At 36.2% G+C, this 23311-nt stretch overlaps 1 protein-coding gene across 1 annotated transcript; it reads right to left on the bottom strand.

The window, feature by feature from the left end:
- Positions 1–1130: 1130 nt before the first annotated feature.
- LOC146166384 (uncharacterized) lies at positions 1131–21641 on the bottom strand. The gene is made up of 25 exons (XM_083392060.1): positions 21469–21641; positions 20196–20407; positions 19654–19766; positions 18918–19116; positions 18195–18320; positions 17797–17954; positions 17252–17466; positions 16630–16728; positions 16303–16377; positions 15882–15968; positions 15477–15621; positions 14572–14690; positions 14095–14146; positions 13252–13792; positions 11130–11228; positions 9412–9508; positions 8737–8835; positions 7677–8455; positions 7068–7283; positions 6445–6545; positions 6028–6076; positions 5551–5689; positions 5404–5459; positions 4741–4950; positions 1131–4291 (listed from the first exon to the last, which is right to left on the bottom strand). Exons 1-25 carry the CDS (start codon positions 21627–21629, stop codon positions 4203–4205), a joined length of 4236 nt encoding a protein of 1411 aa, XP_083248186.1. The 5' UTR covers positions 21630–21641; the 3' UTR covers positions 1131–4202.
- Positions 21642–23311: the final 1670 nt, after the last annotated feature.

Genomic DNA, 23311 nt, shown 5'->3' with positions numbered 1-23311 from the left:
CAAAAGTAGAAAAGCAGTGGATCTTAAATTTTTCACTTAACGAACCCGTTTTGCTAAACAAAATTTTCCAAAACTAATATTTATAAATAGATTTTTGCGTTTCAAACGAATGTTTCCCGATTTTGAAATACGAACAAAACAATTCAATGCCATACAGTTCCTGGTTTACATCCTTTCGACCTACTGAAATGTTCGGTGTTTATGGCTAATTTCCCGTTTTTTTTTCAATTTGGTCAATGTTTATAAGTTACACTCGTGCAACTCGAGCCCCAAATAAGATAAACGCATTGTAAGCTTTTTTAATACTTCCAGCGAACGTATTTACATGTTTTCTGTATAGTTCTTAAGCTGTTGGGTCCAGATTTCTCACAATTAGCTAAAAGCCAGGAATTTGTGTGAAGAAATATAAGTGGTCGCTTCTTGGGGGAACACCCTACTTGTGATATCTGGAGTAAGCATTCTATGACAACCTTATAAAATTTCGCGAATTGCAGCGATTTTTATTAATACAAACAGAAACGAATTGGGCGTCCCTCTTCTGTGACGAGTGTGTTTCGATGACGTCATACTTCTTTCTCGGTGTAAAAAAGCTTCGGTGCCAATAAACTTCCTTCTTTATGTTCAGTGTTTAGTTTCAGCTTGAAGTGATCCGCGCTGCAAATAGTTGGCTTTTACGTTTCGGCCTCGGTATTTCAACAAACTGTGTTTGTGTAAAAGTGGCAACACAGACTCGAAATGTGATTGGTTGGATCAGGATCTGGGGCCACAATATTTGTGGGTGTTTTTAGTCGGCCACCTTTAATAGGTTGAGTGTTTAGGAAGGGTTATAGTGCTAATTTTTGGTGTCGAACAGTTTAACTTTGACCTTAAGAAGCTTTAGGTCAAACTTTCACCTGATGGACAATTTGAACTTCGTCTATTGATTCCTTTAATGTTATGTAAATCCAAAAAAAAGTGGAAATCAGGTTGGACCGGCCCCTTCCGCCCAAACAATATCTCCGCGCGAATCTTATGTTTCCAGGTTATCTCGCCCCATTTTGATGAATATGTTTTAACCCAAATGCGTCGTTCGTCTCATCGCAGTTTTAAAATCAATGTTTAGGTGACTTAGTCTTAAACAACGTAATTGCGTTTTTTTAAATAAAACTTTAACAAAAAAAAATAAATGTATCGTGTTGTTAAGAATACTTGAACGACGCAACGTTATGACGCAACCTTTTTGACGTCACGTTATTATAATGACAAAACTGAAGAAAGAAATTTGAAATCGTCATTAAACGTTGCGTTTATTGTGTTGGTTCGGATGTCCAGTTTATTCCATTAAACAAAGTGCAAGATAAGGACAAAAAGCGTGTTTTTAAGGTTGCGAACAGATGGATGTTGTTGAAAAAAGGTACATTAGCGTGAACTTGATACTGATGAAGTAAAACCTCTATTGTGTAGTTAATAAATTTCAAAGATCGGTACAAAACGTAACTAGGAGTAATTCATTCTGATGTGTATGAATTAAAATGCAGTTTACTATTGTTCAGTGTATTCCTGTGCATAGAGAAGCAAGCATATATCTCCTGCACCAACTACACACGGTGAAGCTTAGGTGGAACAGGTTTGCTGCATCATGCGTCAAACTACATATTTTATGGGGCGCGTTTAAAATATTGCTGCTTGTTACTAATTACCGCGCAAATAATCCGTTCGAAATATCTACAAGAAATGTGTTTGAGGTTTTTTTTTATTTTGCACAGCATTGCTGTGGTTTTGATTTTTTGAAACTTTGTGTTCCACGATAACCAAATCACTTCAAACAGCAAAATTGCAAAAATAGTTGCTATATATTGACTGCAGATATTTAAGGAAGTTACAGTAGGGTCATGGCCTGTAACCATCCAGACTTGGTAGTTCTAAGGTTCAACTGTCTCGGGCTTTTAAGACTCTCAGCACTGCATTTTTTGTTGTTCCAAACGTGTAAAATTAGAAATTATGAATTTACCTACCAATGTGATGTTAATGACAAGTATATAGTATTATTTTAATTGTAACTTCATGCCTGCTTTTATTTATTTTTTAATGTTTTTCGTTTCGAAATTGACCCTAAAAAAAACTACTTTCAGATTGTCGATAATAGCTTTGCGCTTTGACTTTGACTTTATATTCATTTGTTTGAATTCCATAACTGCAAAACAATTGGGTATGTTGACGCAATATTTGTGGGCCGCTTGTGTTTTTCTGTAATGGGGCCCAACAAATCCTTTAACTGCTGCGACTTTCAGAAATATCATCAGATACTGAAACAGCACTTTGAACCAAAAACTCAGACAACTAACAGCATTTGTAGGAAGTATTTTGTTCCACTAGTTAATTTCTGAGGCATTGCGGATTGTTCAGTCAGTTGATTCGTAAAAAGCTTTACGTTTATTTAATTTTTAACAGAATTTTTACCGACCATAAGTTTTCAAGATATTAAAATGTGTTTGGTTGATTGCGTGTGATTTTGTCAATAAATATGATCAAATGTAAATTTGATAATCCACAAGGAAGATGTATTGTGGCGAGAATGCAAACACCCTTCCAATCCAATCTGGTTTAGTGAGAATTGAAAATACCTAAACAAAAGTCCCTAATCTTTCTGAAAATGTCAGGCCACCAGACGAAAGACTTGCTTTGTGGTGTTATACTACTTTTGGAGCAATGTTGTATGTTTTCCTACGTATTTTGCCAAACTTGAAAATACCGAGCAGTGTTTACATTCTCATGCAAATATGAGTTTTTTTATTAATTTTGGCTGTTTTGTTTATTGAAAAAAAAGTGACATACCTCGACGCACAACAGGTGTCTGTATTTAAAGCACACCTAGTGGCAGTGTGAATCGTTAATCGTTTAATGACGTCACGCACATAATAAAGCAAGCGAGCATTAAAAAATGTTATTGGTTCAATAACTAAAGGGTCGTTGTTTTTAAAATGCCGATATTGTTGTATTGTTGCTGCCTTCCAGTTTACCATGATTTAAGCCGAGTATTTGTTTTAACATTATAATTCGAGGCAAATAACATTGAAAGTGAAACAGAATTTTCATGGTTTCAACAGCGTAAAGCCTACTTGCTTTAGTTTGGTTATTGTGAATGCAATTTACTTATATTTTACGTTAGGTGCATTTAATAAGTAGGTTTAATCACATTGGGATAGTTATGGCCAAACAAGCAAGCAACATTATAACAAGCTTTCGTGAAGTTTCAACTTACGACCTCGGCTAAACCAGGACCCTTGCTATATAATAGCTTTGCCAAAATTGTTTCAAAATGGTGTCTTTGCGTTTTAGGGTGCCTAAATCAATCTTTTTCCGTTCGTCTGTGCTTTTTTTCACAAACTTAAGTGGAACTTTTTGATTTTGTTTGTTTTACCAGTCTTCTGTTACTATCGAAATGTATACTGCTGGTACTTATTTTTTTGGTATAAAAAAACTTTTTAAACCAGTGATTGGGATTATACCATAAACACAAACATTTTAAAACAACCTCCAACCACTTTGACAATTTGCAAGTTTGTTTCTGCTCGACTTTTTTGTGTAACATATTTAGACTATTGTTTTGCAGTAGATTGCGTGAAAAACTGATGCGAAAACACTTGTTAAAACCCCCGATGAAAGACCTGGTTTAGTTGCTGTTCAATGCTTTTGTATGATTCCCGTGTGTTTGTGTAAATATGTTGTGCGATGCTCCTCAGTTGCAGCCTCGTAATGCGGGGAATGTGTCAGTTCAATTACTTAACTTTACAACTAGCTAAATGCAAACGATGCCCTGTCTGTTTGTTTGTGTGCTTGTTTTTCTGATTGTTTGTGTAGTCTGCTTGTTTGCGAACTTCGTTGTGTTGTCTGTGTCGTTATGGCATGTCCATGTGTGTGTTTGTGTGTGTTTGTCTGCTTGTTTGTGGGCTTGTTTTTCTGATTGTTTGTGTCCTTCTTTGTGTACTAGTATCTGTCGTTGTATGTCTATGTGTGTATTTTTTTTGTTGTTTTGTTTTTCGGCTTGTTTGTTTATGTGCTTGTATGTGTGCTTGTTTGTGGGCTTATTAGTGACGTTGTTTTTTGTCTATTTGTGTCCTTGTTTCTGCTTTGTCGTGCTTAACCAGCCGGTGTTTTTATATAGCTTCTTGTCACTTACCATCAACCTACCTTGGCTTAAACGTTATTATGTCTCACCTGGTTCACATATGCCCCCTCATACCCATCGGGGGGTGCCGGAGGGGCCGGGGTCCACGGTGCATCATCATTCGGGGCCGGAACTGGGGCGGACCTGCGTAACAAATCATAGGTGGGGTTCGTATGCGTGGCTAGCTGTATATAACAACACAGAGGTTAGGAGACACTGCTTTAACAGATAGATACAGTGCATGTAAGCGAAACATATATTCCTTTAACAATGTCTGATCCTGGTTTTACTCGTGTTTTTAAACTTTGACTTTTATTGTTTAACAGAAAGGGTTGGAATGTTTGAAACGCGTAAACGACAACGAACCGCTTAAATAGCGCAATTCAATAAAATACTTTGGGTAATTGTTGCTTAGATTAACCAAGCCGCCGAAAAACTGATTTTAGCCTCGGGTTGTTTTAAGCAGGCGCCACACAAAAGGTATTTTAAAAGCGGGTTTTCCTAAACAGGAATGTTGTGCGTTTACAACAATGTGGAAATCAATTGAAGTCATTTGAATATTAGCAAACGAAGCTATAAAGCAAACACCGAACCTCTGAATGGCATCGATCCTGCGAATGCTCTCGGCATCCGTTGTCTTGGCAACCGCATCCCAGGAGGTCGCATTCTCATCCTGGGCATCCTCATCCGGGGAGCAGGAGGAGGAACGGACGCAAGGAGCAACTCTTCATCCTCATCCAACCCGTAAAACTCCTCCTGGAACGATCGCGGCTCCGGAGGGGTCACCACGTGTGGAGGCGTTGCTAGGGGCAACAATAATAACAGGAGGGTTGCTAGGCGCAACATTAACATGTGAAGGGGTTGCTAGGCGCAACATTAACATGTGGAGGGGTTGCTAGGGGCAACATTAACATGTGGAGGGGTTGCTAGGGGCAACATTAACATGTGGAGGGGTTGCTAGGGGCAACATTAACATGTGAAGGGGTTGCTAGGCGCAACATTAACATGTGGAGGGGTTGCTAGGGGCAACATTAACATGTGGAGGGGTTGCTAGGGGCAACATTAACATGTGGAGGGGTTGCTAGGGGCAACATTAACATGTGGAGGGGTTGCTAGGGTGCAACAACAAACTCACACCGCAAGTTTTTGTGACCCAAGTTTTTTTTATTTTTTAAGTAAGTTTAAAACAAAAAAAAAGTTAATTAAGGTTGTTTATGAAATATCTGGCAAGTCAGCACCATAATGTAAATATTTACCGAGAAGCGTTTTTCTGGGATGCATCTCTTCAAATCCTCCAGGGGGCGCCATCGGTCTGCACAAAAACATTACAAATGTTATAAAAACTAAATTCAGCAAATAAAAAAATATGTTTCATCAAAACAAGATGTAAATATATAACGAACCGTTGTGGGCGCATTGGCCTCGGTGGTCGGTGCATTGGGGCGCCCCTAGGGCCACGGGGAACCCCCATCCTTGGAACCATCGGAACCCTCGGTTCCAGGTGTATTACGCCGCCCAGTGGCGAATCGTCAATCTCCATATCTGAAAGAAGCGGGTGGAACTGGGTTTAGTTTGTTGTGGGTGATTAAGCGCAGTTCCCTAGAAATTAAAGACACATTAAAATGCTTTACTTAGTTAGGAAAAACATACTAAAAGTATTTTCACACTTATGCATGTCCGATAATATCGGATCGGAGCCGATACCAGTATCGCTGCTGATTCTATACTAGGGTGGTATCGATGCCAGTCCGACAATAAATGGATTTGAGCAAAAGAGGGTATTTTGTAGATTTTTAATTTTGTGAAATTTTTGAATTTGCAAAATGTAAAGGTGCCAAATCAAGATGAATATTTTTTTTTTACGATTTTTTAAACATTACCTTCAGCAACTGGTTGTTCTGTGAATGTAGCTTCGGGTCTAACCACGTCCTAAATAAATATAGAGGTGCACACAATTTACAAAGAGGCAATATATTAATGTAAAAGTTAGGGAAAATAAAACAAACTAAACTAGTGCAAAATAAAGCAAAAAAACATTTTAACCAAATTAAACATCAGGAATCAATATCTTAAAACATCCCAAGAATTAAATTGAAATTGTGTAATTCATATCCAGTAATTGGGTTTCAAATATCCACATTTACAAAATTCTCGAGAAGAAAAAGGGTGTTCAGAATAAATTAAGCCCACAATTCGATTACCATAGCAACTGAGTCTTTAAAGTTTAGGACTTCTAGTAGATTACCACTTCGCCTCGTGTTTAATTTTTTGTGGATTATTATTATATTTCCACGAACCGTTTGATTCTGTCCTTTCCTTATGTTGGCGAGACTTTCTTTCAACTTATTGAAATCAACGCTTGCGAGTTTTGAGAGGGTTGTTGGGTCGGGCTGTGCTTCTATTGGAAACAATGAAAAGATCACATTATTATGGTAAATTTGATTTAAGACGATAAGTTAACAGCATCGTTTTGTCAAACACATATAATTAAAAAGAGCCTATATACGTTTTTATGCCATTAGTGCAGTAGTATTTCAAGGAAGGGTTACATAAGGTTTAAGAAGACTCTTTCTTTTAATATTACTGCTAAATAACATGTTAACTTGCCATAGCATGCTCTTAAACTTAAACATGTTGTACAATGTAATTTTTACTTGTTATTACAAGCGGGTAAGATTGGCAAACTTTCATTAGGTTGATTCTTAAAATGCAAAAATTTGTATTATTTACGTAACATTACTTATACCTACTGAAAAAATATAGAAAAAATAATAATTTAAAAAATAAACTAAGAAAAATCAGATAAAAAATGATAACCATTTTAAAAAAATATAATAAAATTAATAAAGATTTATAAAAAAAAAATTGATAAAAAATGATAAAAAGTATATCTGTCAATAGATAGGTTATCACAACATACCAGGATTCCTTGTGGGAACCGGAAGTGCTTTCTCTTCTTGTTTCGGTGGTCGCTCCTTCCTGCCCTCTGGTGGTGCATCCCGAGTTTTATCCTCTCTTCTCCGATCCGATCTCCTGCTCGACTCGGATCTTCGTGGAGATCGACTTCTTCGAGATGGAGATCTTCCTCGTCGCTGAGAAGAACTTCGACGATCGTTGTTCCGTCTTCCGCGGTCATCTGAAACAAAACATGAAGGAAGTGGAAGAGATCAGATCAGATCATCCAAGTATCACCAAGACTTTGTATAAACGGTCGAATTTGTGGAATTCTAAGCAATCTAATCAGGTGACACTATTTAACGACAAATTGTATTGAAATCTCGACAAGCTTTCGCACAAAGTGATTCATCAGGTCAAAGTAGAAAATCACGGTTTATTCCAAGCTTTTAATACAATTTGTCTTTATATAAGACCACCTGATCACCCTGATGCCGCCCAAGTGTGGATATAACAACGACCTCAACATAATAATAATAATAATGAACAATCTACGTTTAAACTTCAATAATAACATCTGATGTCAAACTTTAGAATTTAACCTTTGAATCAAAAGTTGCCCAGAAAAGCTCACCTGATCTTGCCCTGTCGTCATGTCGGGACCGCGACCTCTCATCCCTCTTATCATCCCTCCCCTTGTGATCTTCCTCCCTGCTCCTCTTGCTCCTTCCCCGATCTTCCGGCTGATCTCTCCGCTTCCGCTTCTCATCAACATCCCGCGAAGATTGCCTCCGATCGTCGCTTCGTCGTCCCTTGTCGTCTTGTTGCCGTGACAACTCCGGTCTCCGTGCCAACCCAACGTCCGGACTGCGTTGTCTTGGCAACCGAGCTGGGTCTTGGACCGGTTGTTGCCGTGGAAACCGCTCGGATTCATCGAATCCCCGATCTTCATTGTGATTCAGTTGCCGGGGAAACCCTTGATCTTTATGAGGAGGAAATCGATCTTCGCGTTGCCGTGGTAACCCAGCATCCTCCATCTTCTGCATTTCCTCGAAATACTGAAGTTGCTTTTGGTCGTCGTCGGCAAGGGGGTCAAAACGGGGGCTTTCGCGGGGTAGTTCACCAGACCCAAAATCCTGGTAGCCACCGAAAGACCCCCTGGGGCCTTGGGGGGTAATTTGTGGGGGTGCAGGGGTCGGGGGTTGTCTCGCTGGGGCAGGGGAACTTCTTGGCGCATTGTAGGGGTCCCTGGGGCCTGATGGGAGATCTCTCGGGCCTGATGGCGGGTCTCTCAGGCCAGTTGGGGGATTTCTGGGGCCAGTTGGGGGGTCCCTGGGGCCAGTTGGGGGGTTCCTGGGGCCAGTTGGGGGGTTCCTGGGGGGCCATGGACGGCTTTGGGGGTCTTCGTTAGACCTGGGGTTATAAACAAACGAAAAGATTATTAGTTGTTCATTTAAATTTAAAATTTATGTATTGTTTTGATATTTTATGGAAGTGTTGTGAAACAAACTGATGTTGTCATCTTTAATAAAATAGTCAAATGAGCAAGCTGGAAATCTTGGAAAACAACGCTCTCCCTAGGCTTAAATTTATGTTAAATTTTGTGAGTTGGTTATTTTACCTTATATTAACTCAAGTAAACTCCAAAATTGCAACCTAGTGTGAGCTACAACCAATTATATTCACAAACTTACCTGGCTTCCCGCTTGATGTTGTTTTGTTGCTCGTACCCCGAACCCCCCCAATCCTGCCCCCCTAAATCACCAACGCTACCACGATCATCGTAACCATCCCTAGAAACAATAAAAATGTAAAAATGAGGTAAATTTAGAGCTTGACTTCAAATTGAAAATTAAATAACTGAATAACTTTGTTTTGTGTAAATGATCAGGAAAAGTTATAAGGTGTAAATAAACTTTAAAAATAGGAGAATTGTTTCATGGATTATTAGATTTGGGAATAAGATTAGTGGTTAAAAACTTATCAAGTTTGTGGCACATCAAATATTATCTTCTTGACACATTTTAAACAACAAAAATTTCAAAAGTTGTTACAAGAATCTAATCTGAGAAATAAACACAGATGATTCAAATCATTGTTAAACCTTGCTACCGCAAAAGTAACTAATGATGTGAAGATTACTTTGGTTTCCTCAAGATTAGCTTGCTTTACTTGAAATGTAAAGTTAAAGGAAAAGGGGTTTTAATGTAGTTGTAGATTTTAAAACTGCACCAAAAATGTATTTTAAAACTAATGCTGAAACATAAAAATTATTATTTATCTATTGCTTACCCTAAAATATATATTTAAGCAAATTTCCAACAAAAATTGTCCACTGCACACAACTAGCAGGTAGAACAGTAACCAACCTCCAAGTTTGCGGTTGCCGATTAGTTTGATCTTGTCTTGAATATCCCTGATCATTGTAGCCTCCCATATCACGTTGTGCAGGTTCCTGCTTGTATTCTGTGAATGAGGTTTTAGAGATTTCAAAATGTTTGGGTAGATATTTAAAGACTTTGATCACTTAAGCTAACAAAAGCAACTAATTGCATGCAATAAATGTACAAATGTGGTGACCTATATTAAGTATTGATAAAAAACTAGAACAATAAAAATTTAGATCAGCGGTTCCCAAACTTTTCTAAAAATTTTGCCTGGCGGACCCGTTGCAATTATTTTGATATTTCGCGGCCCTATAAAATTTCAAGGGTCAGTTGACCCATATTTCTTGTAATACACTAGTGCAGTCACGATTCTTCCTAATGTAACAACCTTCGAACTCAGGGTGTTCCACGGTTGACTGCATCGCGGGCCACAATATTTCTTGCATATTCTTTGCGGGCCACATAAAGTAGGCTAAATGCGTACCAGGAGCGGATCAACGTTTTTCGTTTGGTCGAGGCATGAAATGTTTAAAGATAACGTCACACAATAATATCGAAAGACAGATACGCTCCAGAAACTTGCTTCTGTCGTCGAACTTGTGCGCAAATAAAATCGAATGTAATGAGACTTGGAAAACTGCTGTGCGCGAAGCGCGAAAAATTTGCGTATTTGACAAAAATTTTAATTAGAAGACTGCATTTTTTAAGCGTAAAATGTTCGCGTAAAAGAAATGTTGCATACTCCCCAATCGCTAAATTAGAAAGACGTTATCATTTCGCGCAAAAAGGTTTAATTAACCAGATCAATTTGGCTAAAATTGCAACTGGGTTTGGACCACCCTGTTCTAACACTAACCAATGCGAACGATTCGCTGATAGCAAGCAGTACAGCATAATAGATGCTTTATGATGTCACAATAGACATCATAAAACACGCTACGATCGACTAATAAAGCATAACTAAAGACAATAAAGATGACAGATAATGTTTAAAACAGGATGTCCAACATTTTATTATAGTGGGCCGCATTGACACTTGAAATAATTTAATGGGCCGCAGAACCTATAAAGTTTCAAGAGTAAGTATTGGTCTTTAGAGTTATAACGGGCCATATATATATAAAGAGGTAAATATATATATATTTTACCCATATTATACTATTAGTGCGCCCCTAAAAGCTGACTGGTACATTTTAATTAGGCTAATATTAAACGTTTAAAATACTACTTGGGGGTGAAAATGACAAGCGGGCCGCAAACAAATTTTTGGCGGGCCGCAGGTTGGACATCCCTGGTTTAAAACATAGACTAATGTTGAAAAACTTAAAAGACTAATTCTCATTGCGGACCCTCTGAAACTGCTGTATGGACCCCAGTTTGGGAACCACTGATTTAGATTAACAATAATACTTCAAACAAGCAAACAGTTGGGGAACAAAGTTTTCCTTTTTGGCAATAAAAGGTAGCATCTTAAATCAATATCAAAACTACTCATAAAATTGTTCAATTACCTCTTTGTGGGAATTCACCCACATGTTTAAGAACATTTTAATAATTGTATTAAGTGTTTCTCTTAGGTTCATTCTTTCAAAAACAAACTGAATTAGTAATTTTAAAGCCAAGATCAAACAACGATTATCTTAAAAACAATATTAAATACTAAAGCGTTCAAGGTCATTAATTAGCGATGAAGGTCACACCTCTTTGTTGCCATTGGTTACCAGGGTTCCCGGGATATTGGTTGTTGCTGTAATTGTCTTGTGGTTGGTGATTGTAGTTTCTTTGTTCTGATGGTTCGGCTAAAAATAAACAAACGGGGAAACCATATACCATTGAACCAAATTTTTCGATAAACTATGATAATATTAAACTTATGACACATATTTAACAAATATCATTTTGGCCAAATTAAAAATTTTAAACAAAGAAAATTTGTACAGAATCTTCGGTTTATTTCTGACATTGTGATTTCAACCAACACTAATGATTAGGTCGATTGTTTTTTGACCAAAAAAATGAAAAATTTTGACCTAAAAAATTGAAATTTTGACAAATTTTGACCTTGAAATTTAATTTTTTGACAAAAATTTTGACCTATTAGAAATGCATTGATTTAAACATCATAATGTTGTATGAAGTACTGCATTAGTGTCTTGCTGTCGACAACCACATAATTTTGAGGTTTGTAGAACACAAATCAGTTATTTTTTCAGGTTTATGCAAAACTCATAAAATAATAATAATTGCTGAAAATTAACAATTTGGAGCTAGTTAGTATATTATTCAAATAAGAAATAGGATGATTGCAAATCACAAGCGATAAAAAGGAAATCAGGAATACACAACTATATAAAGCGTAAGAAGTTCGAGCTGAACCTAATGCGATAAACTAGACCTGGGTCGTTAATTCTGCAGACTCGCATATACTGTTATATTGCTTTAGTGAAGATTTAATACGGTTAATGTCTTTAAACGTCATTAAAAACTAAATTGTCATGATAAAATGTTAACTGAACGACAATTTCAAATTGCTGACTATACGTTTTGTTTTCAATTTGTAAACGATTTATGTGCATTTCACCTGATTTTGATTTGAAAAAATTTTGACAAAATTTTGACTTTTTTTGACAAGTCAAAAAATAATTGCCCTACTTATAATGGATAAGAATTTATCTTAAATATAATAAATAGTAGGTAATAGTATCGCAAAATGTTACATTGAACCAAGGTTATGTTAAAAAGTATTATTGGTTAATGAAGGATGATATTATTACTAGGGATGCTCAAAGTAGAATATCGAATCCTTGGATTCGAATCCAGTTGGGATTCGAATCCAATTCTGCCGTTTATTTCGGGTAATTGGAACCGATATAATTTAATGTTTTACCGCCGATTGTTGCGCCTAATTGCACAAACGCGTGTGGTAAGTTGGCCTGTCGCCGCGGCGACCAATTTATAGTGCTTGCTTTAAATGTAACCTCGTAGTGCAGTGTCAGCGTTTTTTCGGGCGACCAATTACCGCGTCTCGCGATAACGTTCGTCTAATAATTAAGTGTCAATCAAGCGTTATTGGGCGAGCGGCTAACGTGTAATGTCTGGTGTGGAGTTCGCAAATTCCCTAAATGCGTTAAGTTGCAAAAGTAACATAGCGTTGCAAAACGTGCTGGCCGTCCACAAAATGCGCTATGGGGTTACTTAAGGTTAAATTTAGGCCAATATTCAGTGAAGTTATGCAGTTATGCACAACGTAATTGTCAAGAATTCGTTATGTCAATAGTATCTTTGTATTCTTTGCAGTATCATTTTACTGCATAACAGATCATGTTAGTCAAAAGAAGCACTAGGACTCAACAATGCTTTCAAAAACAGGACCGAATTGCTTAAGACTTCTTTGTGCAGTATTGCATTTTCTCACTATTGGCAAAAATATAAGTTTTGGACACAACCTGGACAGTTGACATATTACAGTTTACAGAACGGCTTCAGATGACAGTTGTTAAGAATGCTAAACATATGGGAGATTTTTTTTATAATGTACACGTGTTACCAAATTGTTTGGGCGATTTATTGCTGTGATTGTGGGCCCTGTAGGGTAGATTAAAATTAATCCCTTCCCCAAACAAAATCGAGGATAAATAATTTAATAAAAATATACTAGGATTCGTTATTCTAGATTCGAAACCTATTATTCTAGAATACCTTGGGATTCTACTTTGAACATCCCTAATTATTACACTGTCACTGTGTAGATAAAAAATCTAGGTTAAACATAAGTATGTATGCCATAATCATGCAATATTGGGGGTATCTGTTGTTACTCACCCTTAAGGTGGTTCCCCTGGGTGTTAGGACCCCTTGTGGTCGGTTGTTGGCCGTATTGGTTCCACTTGGTTTCCTCTGCGGGTATTCCCCCATCTTGTGGGTACGCATCACCAGGGTATCTCGACTCATTTGGGTTATTCCCCCTAGACCCCTCAAATTCACCCCGTTGGGGTTGCCAGGGTGGGTAAGATTGCCCCTCGCCCCCCCAATTATCCCCGCCCTGGGGTTCCTGCTTGGGGTACTGGGTATTCCCCTGTTGGTAACCCCTAGGTGTTTGATCGGGGTAATTCCCCTGGGGTTGAGGTCTTGGGGTATAACGATCCCCCCTCCCCCCATTTTCACCCATATGCCCCAAATTGTTACCCCCACTTTCGGGGTAACCTGACCTCAGGTTTTCACTTTTAGGGGGCCGGCCCCATTCGTTGCCCCTGGGAGCATTTTGGGGGTTTCCCCGGCTTTGGGGTTCGGGTTGGGTTTGTTCGGGGAATCCCCCTTGAAATGGGGGCTCTTGTTTCATTGGTGGCTGCTGATCGTAATAACTCTGAAAAAAAAGTTGAAAATTATTTGAAATTTGAACTAAAATACATTGATCTAACTCTTGTAATTATTATTTTTGGTAAAAGTGTCTTGAACAACTTTTAGCGACATATTTTTCTATTATTTTGTCGGTGTACAACCAAAAAGCATAAAAATGGAAACAACTGTTTATTATTATAATTGCCAATATGATGTAAGAACAGTAAAAGGGAATAGTTAAGAAAACAAAACGGGGAGAAACTTTTAAATTAAAATAAATGAAAGCAAATGGACTCAAGGACATAAAAAACAATACAGATCACTCACCCTGTCGTCGTACTGTGGTCGGTAATCTTGTGTTTCGTTTTCTCTTGGTTGCCTGGAAGTAAAAGTATGAGGTTAGTTTAAATGTGGGGTGGCATTTTGTTACATTCAGCGGTTTGGGGTTTAGTAGAAGCCCAAAGAGGAGTTTTGGGTAAGAAACACTTAGTATTGTTACACTTCTTGACAAAAAGTTTTAAAAAATATGAAAGTTGATTTAAGGAACTGATAAAAAGTTTAATCAAGAAACTTAAGATAATGTGTCTAAATGTTCTATGTAAATAGCAATAGTTAAGAGCCCGGTAAAGCAGGAATTAAGGTGTAAGTTATACTTAGTTCCAAGATTTGCACAAATTCAGCATCCAACAATTATAATGTATGAATTGTGTATCTCTAACCTACTTTAACCAGTAAGTGCTATCAAAAAGTGGCTTATCTCGAGGTAGGTCAAAGGTCAAAGGTCAAAGGTCAAAGGTCAAATACCTCTGGTTGGCCACAGGAGGGCGCTCGTAATCTTCCCACTTGGCCCCCGGTTTCTGAGGATTCCCCCTAAATGGAGGACCAGACTGGGGATTTTCCCTCATCTGACCCTGATCTGGCGTCTGAAAAATAACTTTGGTTTTTAGAATTAGTCATCTTCAGTAATACATCAACATTTCATAGTATTCAACATAGTTTTAAAGATGATAAATTTTTAACCATATCAAGTAAAGGCAATTGTCAAAAAATAAGTTAAACATAAAAGTTGACAATCCCAGCACAAAATAGGAATTACAGTTTGAAACACCTTAGAATGCATTAGATCCCCCAAATCATTGGTTTTAGCTCATTTAGGTTTACAACATTAAACAACAATAAATATATTGTGACTATTGCTGCTACTTTTGTCAAGTGGTTACTGAGATGATATTTCAACAAACAAATTAAGCGCACAATTAAAATGCGCAAAAGGTGACGAACATGATTATATTGTGCTCCAACTTTACACAAAAAGTAGCATCTAAGTTCAACAAAAAAGCACAAATTGGAATCCTAATAAATTTAAAATATCTCTCGGCACACTTTTAGCGCATCACAGGAAATATAGGACACAAAAAAATTCTTTTCCATAGGTTTGTTTGTGGTTATCTGTGGCAGGGCTCCGACAACCCGAGTCCGACTCCAGCCAAAAATAAACCCGAGTCTGACTCCGGTCAAATGAGTGATTTCGTCGAGCCAAGCTCTGACTCCACAGCCTGTATCCTGCCAATTATTAAAGCTCAAAACTGTGTAGATTCATCAACAAGGTTTCAAACTATTGCATTTCTCTTCACACTGGACGTTTGAAATGACCTTCATTTTAGTTTTATTGTGCCGCGGGCTGAAGGCAATGGTTCAGGAAGTCTTACCCTGTTGTTCCAAGGTTGTTGGAATTGTTGTTGTCTTGGGGAATCCCCTGGTATAGGTGGTTTCCCATCTGGTGTTTTCCCGACACTGCTGCGTTGGTAATGTTGTGAGGGGGGCAATCCATGGTTTGGGGGCCGCTGGGGGGTTCTGGGGTAAATATATAATAATACAAAGTTAGAAGAGTGCTGTTGTCGTTTGAGTCCACATAGTTATGGCAACTCGTTGAAAACTTTTCTTTAATTTTTTAAATTAGCTGTTTTATTATTTAAACAATCGCTGTTTGACACATTGTCGTCAACAGAAACAAAAATATGAAAAACAATTTGAAAGAGTTTTTTTTACCTATTTTAACTTTTTACGAAAAAACTCTTTCCATATCTCCATTACAAAACATCAACAAAACTCACACATCATTGTTTTTATTCTGTCCATCGTCCCAACGAGTTGATTTCCTACTTTCACCTCCAGAGTATCTTTCTTGCATTGGAGAAGGTCTGAGTGAGGATTGCAATGGTTTAAAAAAATGAAACAAGAAAATGTCTGTGTTTAAGAAGCTATTAACATCAATAAAAAATAATATTCAAATAATTAAGCTCTTAAAATGATCAAAATACAATCTTTAAACTAAGACAATTAATCAAATTATTTTTTTTTTTTTTTAGGAAGTAAAGTAGCAATTCAAATAATATAACATCAACCTATGCTAAAAAAATACCTTAATGGAATGAATATAAGCTTTAATATATATATTTGATGTTAATGCCGAGCAGTATCAAGGAATGTAGCGACAAAGCATCTCCAGCACTTCACTCTACAAAAACTTTTCACCTGTGAGAGTGCTCCATGCTGCCCCTTGTGGCCGGACTGTAAGTGTTTCCTTGTTGTCCGTAACCTCTCTCGTGCCTGTGAAAGAGAACCAATGTTAATGAGTAAATAAATTATTGCTGTGGACAATATATAAACATTACACGATGAAAATCAACTTTATGATACTAATTAGTCAAATTTCAAAAAAATAAGTGTTTTTCATTCTAAATTACAAGATGGTAATAAAAAGCACTAATCCAAAAAAATTAAACATAAATATGCATCAACATTGCGATAACATTTACTTGGATTACAGCAAACACTAAATATTCGCAAACCACATCTTACTTTACGGATGAGTCGAACTGGTTCCGCTGCATTTGGTTCGGGTTGCCCCCGCCAACGCCCTTTTGTTGGTTGCTACGGTGACCTTTGTCCAATGCTTCCCTAGCAACAATAAAAAAATGTTTTCATCATCGAAAATTTAATCAGAAATTTTTTAGACACTTAAAAACTTTTAAAATTTGTTTTTTTTAGACACTTTTTCAAAAATTTGTGATTAAATTTTAAAGTGTAAATGGAAAAGTATAAAACTTACATATTTATTAAAAAACTTTAATTTTTAAAGATTTATTTTATACTTAAGCTCAGCTAAACTTGTCCCCAATAATGTTTAAACATAATAAGAATATCAAAGCTCATACAGAAGTAGGAAGCATTTAGTGAACGTTTCGAATAAATCTTTATTCATTTTCAACATGGAGAAAAGGCACTTGAAAGTGTATAAATTGCTGAGGCAGACGTCAGAAAGAAGGAAACAGGGAGAGATACACTATAGAATGCCACTCTTAAATGAATAAAGAGTTATTCGAAAAGTTCAAAATGCAACCTGCTTCTGTATGGGCTTTGATATTCTTACTACGTCTTACTACAAACTCCAACCATTATGCTCCAATGTTTAAATACTTACTTGTTATATTGTTCCACAAGTCGTTGTGCGTCTGGTCGTTGCAGCTCCAGGAACGTGATGTTGTCGAACAATTGTTCCCGCTCGTCGGGAAGCGAGAAGTTTGCTTTCATGTCGAGGACGGCAGCTTCCGGAACTTCCTTGCCCTCATCCACCGTTCGTTGTTGCGATCGACGAACCATGTCCTCATCGCGGGGAACTAGAACCATCGCGTTAACCTGGGTCGCAAATATTTTATTTCATGAGAAGTTTAGTTAAAACAATTTAGGACATTTTTTTTTTATTTTTTAAAGGGTAAATTGTCAAATTTTCTTTGAGCAAGGCACACTATCACAGTTTTCTGAAACTTGTCGGAGTGCAATACATTTCAACAAAAGTTAGGTAACATAACAACAAAATTAGTTAATTTATTATGAAGTTTTGCCATAAAATTGGTAGATATTCTTTAAAAGTAGTAGAGATATGAAAGCCCATATAGAAGTTAGTAACTTTTTTTTACTTTTTTTAACTCTTTAGAAGTGTTCAACCGGATGTAAAGTTCTACTCACGGTGTAGCCTTTCTCCCTGTACTGCTTGACTTTCCTTCGTCGAGCCGACGCATAAACGTTGGTTTGGTCGAGAATGAGATTCCGTGGAAGGTTCGAAGCTTTCTTCAGCAAAACGTTGAAGCAGTCGGAAGCTTGCTTGATCAGCATATCCCAGCGACCTGGTGGGTGAAATTAAATGTTTGAAATTTTGTGCTGGAAATCGGCATTTACCTAACAAATCTTTACTTTTGTTAGTTACAAAAACTCATTTTTTTTTAAATTACCTGCTTAAAATAATACTGCTTATAAATTCTAAATTTTATCGTTTTACATAATAAGACTTACCCTCAGCTAGTTTGTTATAATCTTATATTTAGCACAAAATTGCGAGATTTCAACTTGTTTCAACAAGTACTTACCTGTGAAGTTGTTCCTCCTCGGTAAACCCATCACCCGCATTTTGTCGATGATCGAATCCGTCCCAAGAACGACATATTTCTTGCTCGGGTGGATCTTTGTGTAGTTGATCGCCCAGGTGCTCTTACCTAAACATTTGTTGTAAGTGTTTACTTATTTAAACTGAACTTATTTTTGAATTTTTTTTCTAAGGTAATCTTTTAAAATTAAAAAAAAATGTCAAACTTATTTTTTCATGTTGAAAAATCAATTACATAAAAACACCTATTGCACTTCCTTTTAGTTGACATAGTTTTTTAACCGAACTTATTTTTCATGAAAAGCTTATAAAATGTAAAAATTGCAAACTATTTTCATGCAGGTGTTAGTTAAAAATATTATTAGATACAATGCAAAATAAATAGCTCAAGTAAAACATAACATTAGATGCTACCACAAAATATTAGGTTGTGTCACATTTTAATCATTACTTTTTCGTTTTTTTAAAACAGAAGAAAATGTTGAATTTGGCGAACAATTTTAATGTGAATAAAAGTTAAAAATTGTTTATAGAAAAATAAAAAGTAAAAATTGTTTTATATACACTATAAAAAATAGGATTTAAACAAAAACATTAGAAGGTACTAGAGGTCTATTAACAGCTTTAATAGCCAAGAAATGCTGGTTAACTATTTTACAAAGTTTTAGTTCTAATTTTTTTTTAATTTTTGTTCCAATTCACTTACCGACTCCTGGCAGTCCAACCATCATTATGACCTCACACTCATGTTGTGTTTGTGGCGATTTCACCCCAGGAACGAGGAAATCTCCGGCGATGTGATCGATTAGTTTGTAGCCCGGTTGTAGCGAGAAATACGGATGAGACGACTGACCAAAGTTAACATCGAGTTTGCAATTCTTGGTCAGAACGTGTGGAAATAAAGCCTATGACAAAATAATGGTTTTGTTAAAAATTAATCTCTTTTAACCTATTATATTTTTTTAAACATTTTTAAAGTAATAATTAATTGAAAAAGTGTAATTTAGCGTGCCTAATCTCAATGATATTTTCCTATAAACAATACAGGTGGTAGTTTTACAGGAGAAATTTTAATATTAACAGGATTAGAGTTGATTTTAAAACTAGTAACTCCTTAAAATTCAACATTATCAGTTCCAAAGCAGTTGCTTCATAAAATGGATTATAAATCTACATGAGGTAACTCAATATGCACATTGCACACGCAAAAAGAATTGAGATTTATCTGCAGATTAGGTTTATCAAGGTAATTTCTTTTATAAAAAAATTGATGAAAGAAATCCAAAACTACAATAAACATGTGTTTGTCTGTGGTTTCATATCGAGCAACAACTATTTTTAGCAGAATTAAAATAAAAAAAGAATAAAAAACTAATTAAAATGCACACAAATAGTGAGGTATAGAGATAAAAGCGAGTAAATATTTATTATTTATTGCCAACCTCGTCCGTCATCCATCGGATTTTAAAAGCACTGCCGCAATATCTTCCGTTGACGCTGTAAGAAATATCGACCCAACCATTCTCCATTGCGAGGTAGCAGCCAACGACATCACCTATTAACAACATGGTCATCACAAAACAACTAATAAGAAATATGAACGATGACATACATTTTGAAATTTTAAAACTGAACATATATACACAAAAACTTAAAAAAATAGAAAACTGTTAAAATACTATTAACACATGAGGCAAAAAAGAAAAAACACAAAAATGTATCAATTAATTGATTTATCACTTTTTGGATCAACACATTAACAACTATTTTCATATTTTATCTTTAAAATATATTAATTAACTTATAACGATATACAGCTACTTTAAGTGGAATATTGGTCATCTATATTATAGTTCTGATTAAACAACATGCATGGAAGAAGATTGCAGACATAAATAGAGTATAACAGAAAACATGAAAGAATCGACCTTAGTATGATCTTTTAAACATCCGTTTTAACAAAATTTTACAACTTATGTTTTACCTTTTTCAAACCTCCTTCCATAGTTGAGAAACTTGCGATTAGCCGATTTCTTTCCAGTTCCACCGAACCCAAACGAGTTCTTGTCTTCACCGAGCTGAAGGTTTGAGCTGTCGGTCGACCAACCGAATCGTGCCACGTGGATGTCCGTCGGGTCAGAGTTCGAAACCTCGCAGCAGTCCGATATCTTCACTTCATAGCAAACTTTACCGGTCCTGGAAATATATAAGATGAATGAATCACAGTCAGATGCCAATAAAACCTTTAAGCACAGTTTGTTTGTCTAAAATAACTATTTAAAAGCTTTTAAACATTGTTATGTTTATCCATCCTACGTTACTAAAGAAAGGGACTTCTAAGTAATTTAACGCTAATTGTTGCCAATAGAGATTTAATTTATTTTAAGGTTGATATTTATTATATTTAGAATTAGCCTGATTCATATTTGTAATATTAATAAACTTGATGATATTCAATATTAATCCTCCAGGACTGGATAAAAAAGTTTGGTAGTACAACTTATTTAAAATGAAACATGTAATTAGAGTTTATTGAAATGTAAAAGTGTCCCCACTTAAAACTATACACATTCTCTATCACAGCCAGAACAACCAATGTCAGATATTCCAGTAACAAACGATATATGCACTGCAGTGAAAATGGTGGCATATAAAACTCCTTAAGTTTGCATGAAATAAGTCAGTTTGGGGCAGTAATAGTTTACAAACATAACTCAACATTATTAAATAACATTTTTATATCCTGGCAAACTAAAAAAACAAATGTAACACTGCAATTTTACAGTTACACTAACCACACTTTGAAGATCAGGGGGTTAACGTGGACCTTTATAAAAAAATAGTTTACATGGGCCAGGGTTGCCATGATATTTTTCAAAATGGATCTAAAACAATTTGAATAAGATAAAAGTGTGCTTTTGCAATCGAACTAGTGCGCAAATATGAAAGTGAAAGCGTGTCTAAATGCATTTAACGAGAAAACGCCTCATGTTACAAGGGGTTTACAAACTAATAATGAAAACAACAAACTCAAGTGCAACTGGTGGATAATTAGAATATCAATTATCAAATGCTCATGATCCCTTCGTAAGGATGTCTATGTAGCTACACATAGGGGTATAAACCAGGTGTACACCTGCCACAAAATATGGGCTGGCACATGCGGTTATGTAAGTCGTAGTAAGAAATCCGTATTTAGATATTACTATAGTTTTTGCAAAGGGAGTAATTCTCTGATTGTTGAAACGTAAACCCACCTTATTCCATGAGTGGCTTTTGTACCGGCCCACATGTACGAGAACCCATCGTTGCTTAAAGGTTGGCACGAATAACCTCCGTTCGTGAGATCCAAGTTTAGATCGCAAATATAATCATCCAATTTCACTGGCACTTTGCCAGGTGTATAGTAACTCTGCATGTCTATGCCAGCCTAACCCTTTGTACAATTAAATTAGATGGTGCTTAGAAATGGTAAACACATTTAATCTGCTTAAGACAAAATTATGTTTTATTTTGTACAGCAGGGGTTCCCAACCTGTGGTACGCGTACCACTAGTGAAAAAAAGGTTTCTCAGGTGGTACGCAAAGTAGCTTCCGTTTTTTTTTACAAAAAACCTTGATTCACAACTTTATATTTTGTTTATCTAGTTTTGTTTACCTAAAAAAATCCCCCCCCGAAGCCCATTCTTATTGTTATGTAACTATTCCTGTGGTGTCAAAACAATCTGACCTTCAATATACAGGTCATGTCAATTGCCGACAAGGAGCACAGTTGCTTTGAAAAGCTGTACAACGCTGTGGGACAGTGGGCGGTATGTACGTCAACTTATTGCTCTTGATAGATAATAATCTACTGTTTTACAGTTTAAGTTACAAATAGCATTGAATAATGCTGGTTGTAAGCTAAAAATATGATTCAATCAGATTCTTTTTTCTGCACGAAGTGGTAGGCGCGACACTACAGAGCGTCCAAGTGGTATCGTAAAAAGGTTGAGAATCCCTGTTGTACAGGAATTGAATAAGTAATAACAAACAAACATGGTTGTGTCATTTTTATGTCTCGTGACACGAAAATGTTGACTAATAGCTACCAATTGCTTGCTATTTGTGTCCGTTAAAAGTCGGTGGTAATTGTTCTTTCAAACTAGTAAATATTGACATTTTCAAAAAAATACATGGTGTAGCAATAACTAACTGAGTTGTTTTTTTTTTTGTGAAAGGATTTAACTTCATTTAAAAGACAAGGATGACTGCTAAGCTCGACAATCAAAGAGGGTGTTTTTAAGTTTAAATATTTTCGATTAACTAATTCGAGCCTCACACAGCTATTTAATAAATGGTATTATTGTAATCAAAAAATGTGGTTCTGTCATTTTTATATATGCCCTACCACTAAATTGATGATCAAGATGGGAATGGCTACCACTTTTGTACTTTTATAAAAGGCATTTATAGTCAGGGAGTCGAACCGGAACTTTATGAACCGGTTTGGGTCAATTTTATCTGAACCGTAACCGAACCTGAACCGTTTTTATAAGATTTTAAGGAGCCGAACCGGAACTGAACCGAATAATTTGAAAGTACCTGAACCTTAACCGAACCCGAACCTGTAAATAAAAGCGGTTCGCTCCTGCATGACGTCACAACTTCTATTTTACAGAGTCAAGTTACGCCATATTCGTAATTTTATGAAAAAATATGAATATTACATGAAAAAATCGTTGATTTTTTTGATTTTTTAGATATTTCAATAATGAGTTGCTGGTTTTTTAATACATCACGTAACTTAGATTAAATGACTTACAATTCAAAGATTATTCTCTACATTTATCGACCCACATTTTGAGATTTAACGCAAATTATACTGTATCTGAACCGGAACTTTATGAACCGGTTTTAAAATAACGAAGGTCGAACCGGAGCTGAACCGGAACTTTTAAATTCCTCCGAACCGGAACTGAACCGGATTCCGAAAAAATCCTTGAACCCGAACCGAACCTGAACCGGAAAAGTCAAACGGTTTGACTCCCTATTTATAGTTTAAATCTATTAATTGTTAGATTATATTAAATTTACTTATTGGATATGACTGTCACTTTC

This window comes from Ascidiella aspersa, chromosome 1, assembly GCF_963924565.1.
Source record: "Ascidiella aspersa chromosome 1, kaAscAspe10.2, whole genome shotgun sequence".
Classification (NCBI taxonomy): domain Eukaryota; kingdom Metazoa; phylum Chordata; class Ascidiacea; order Phlebobranchia; family Ascidiidae; genus Ascidiella; species Ascidiella aspersa.
Note: the sequence above shows the minus strand (reverse complement) of the source record. Positions and strands in the feature narration are given on the sequence as shown.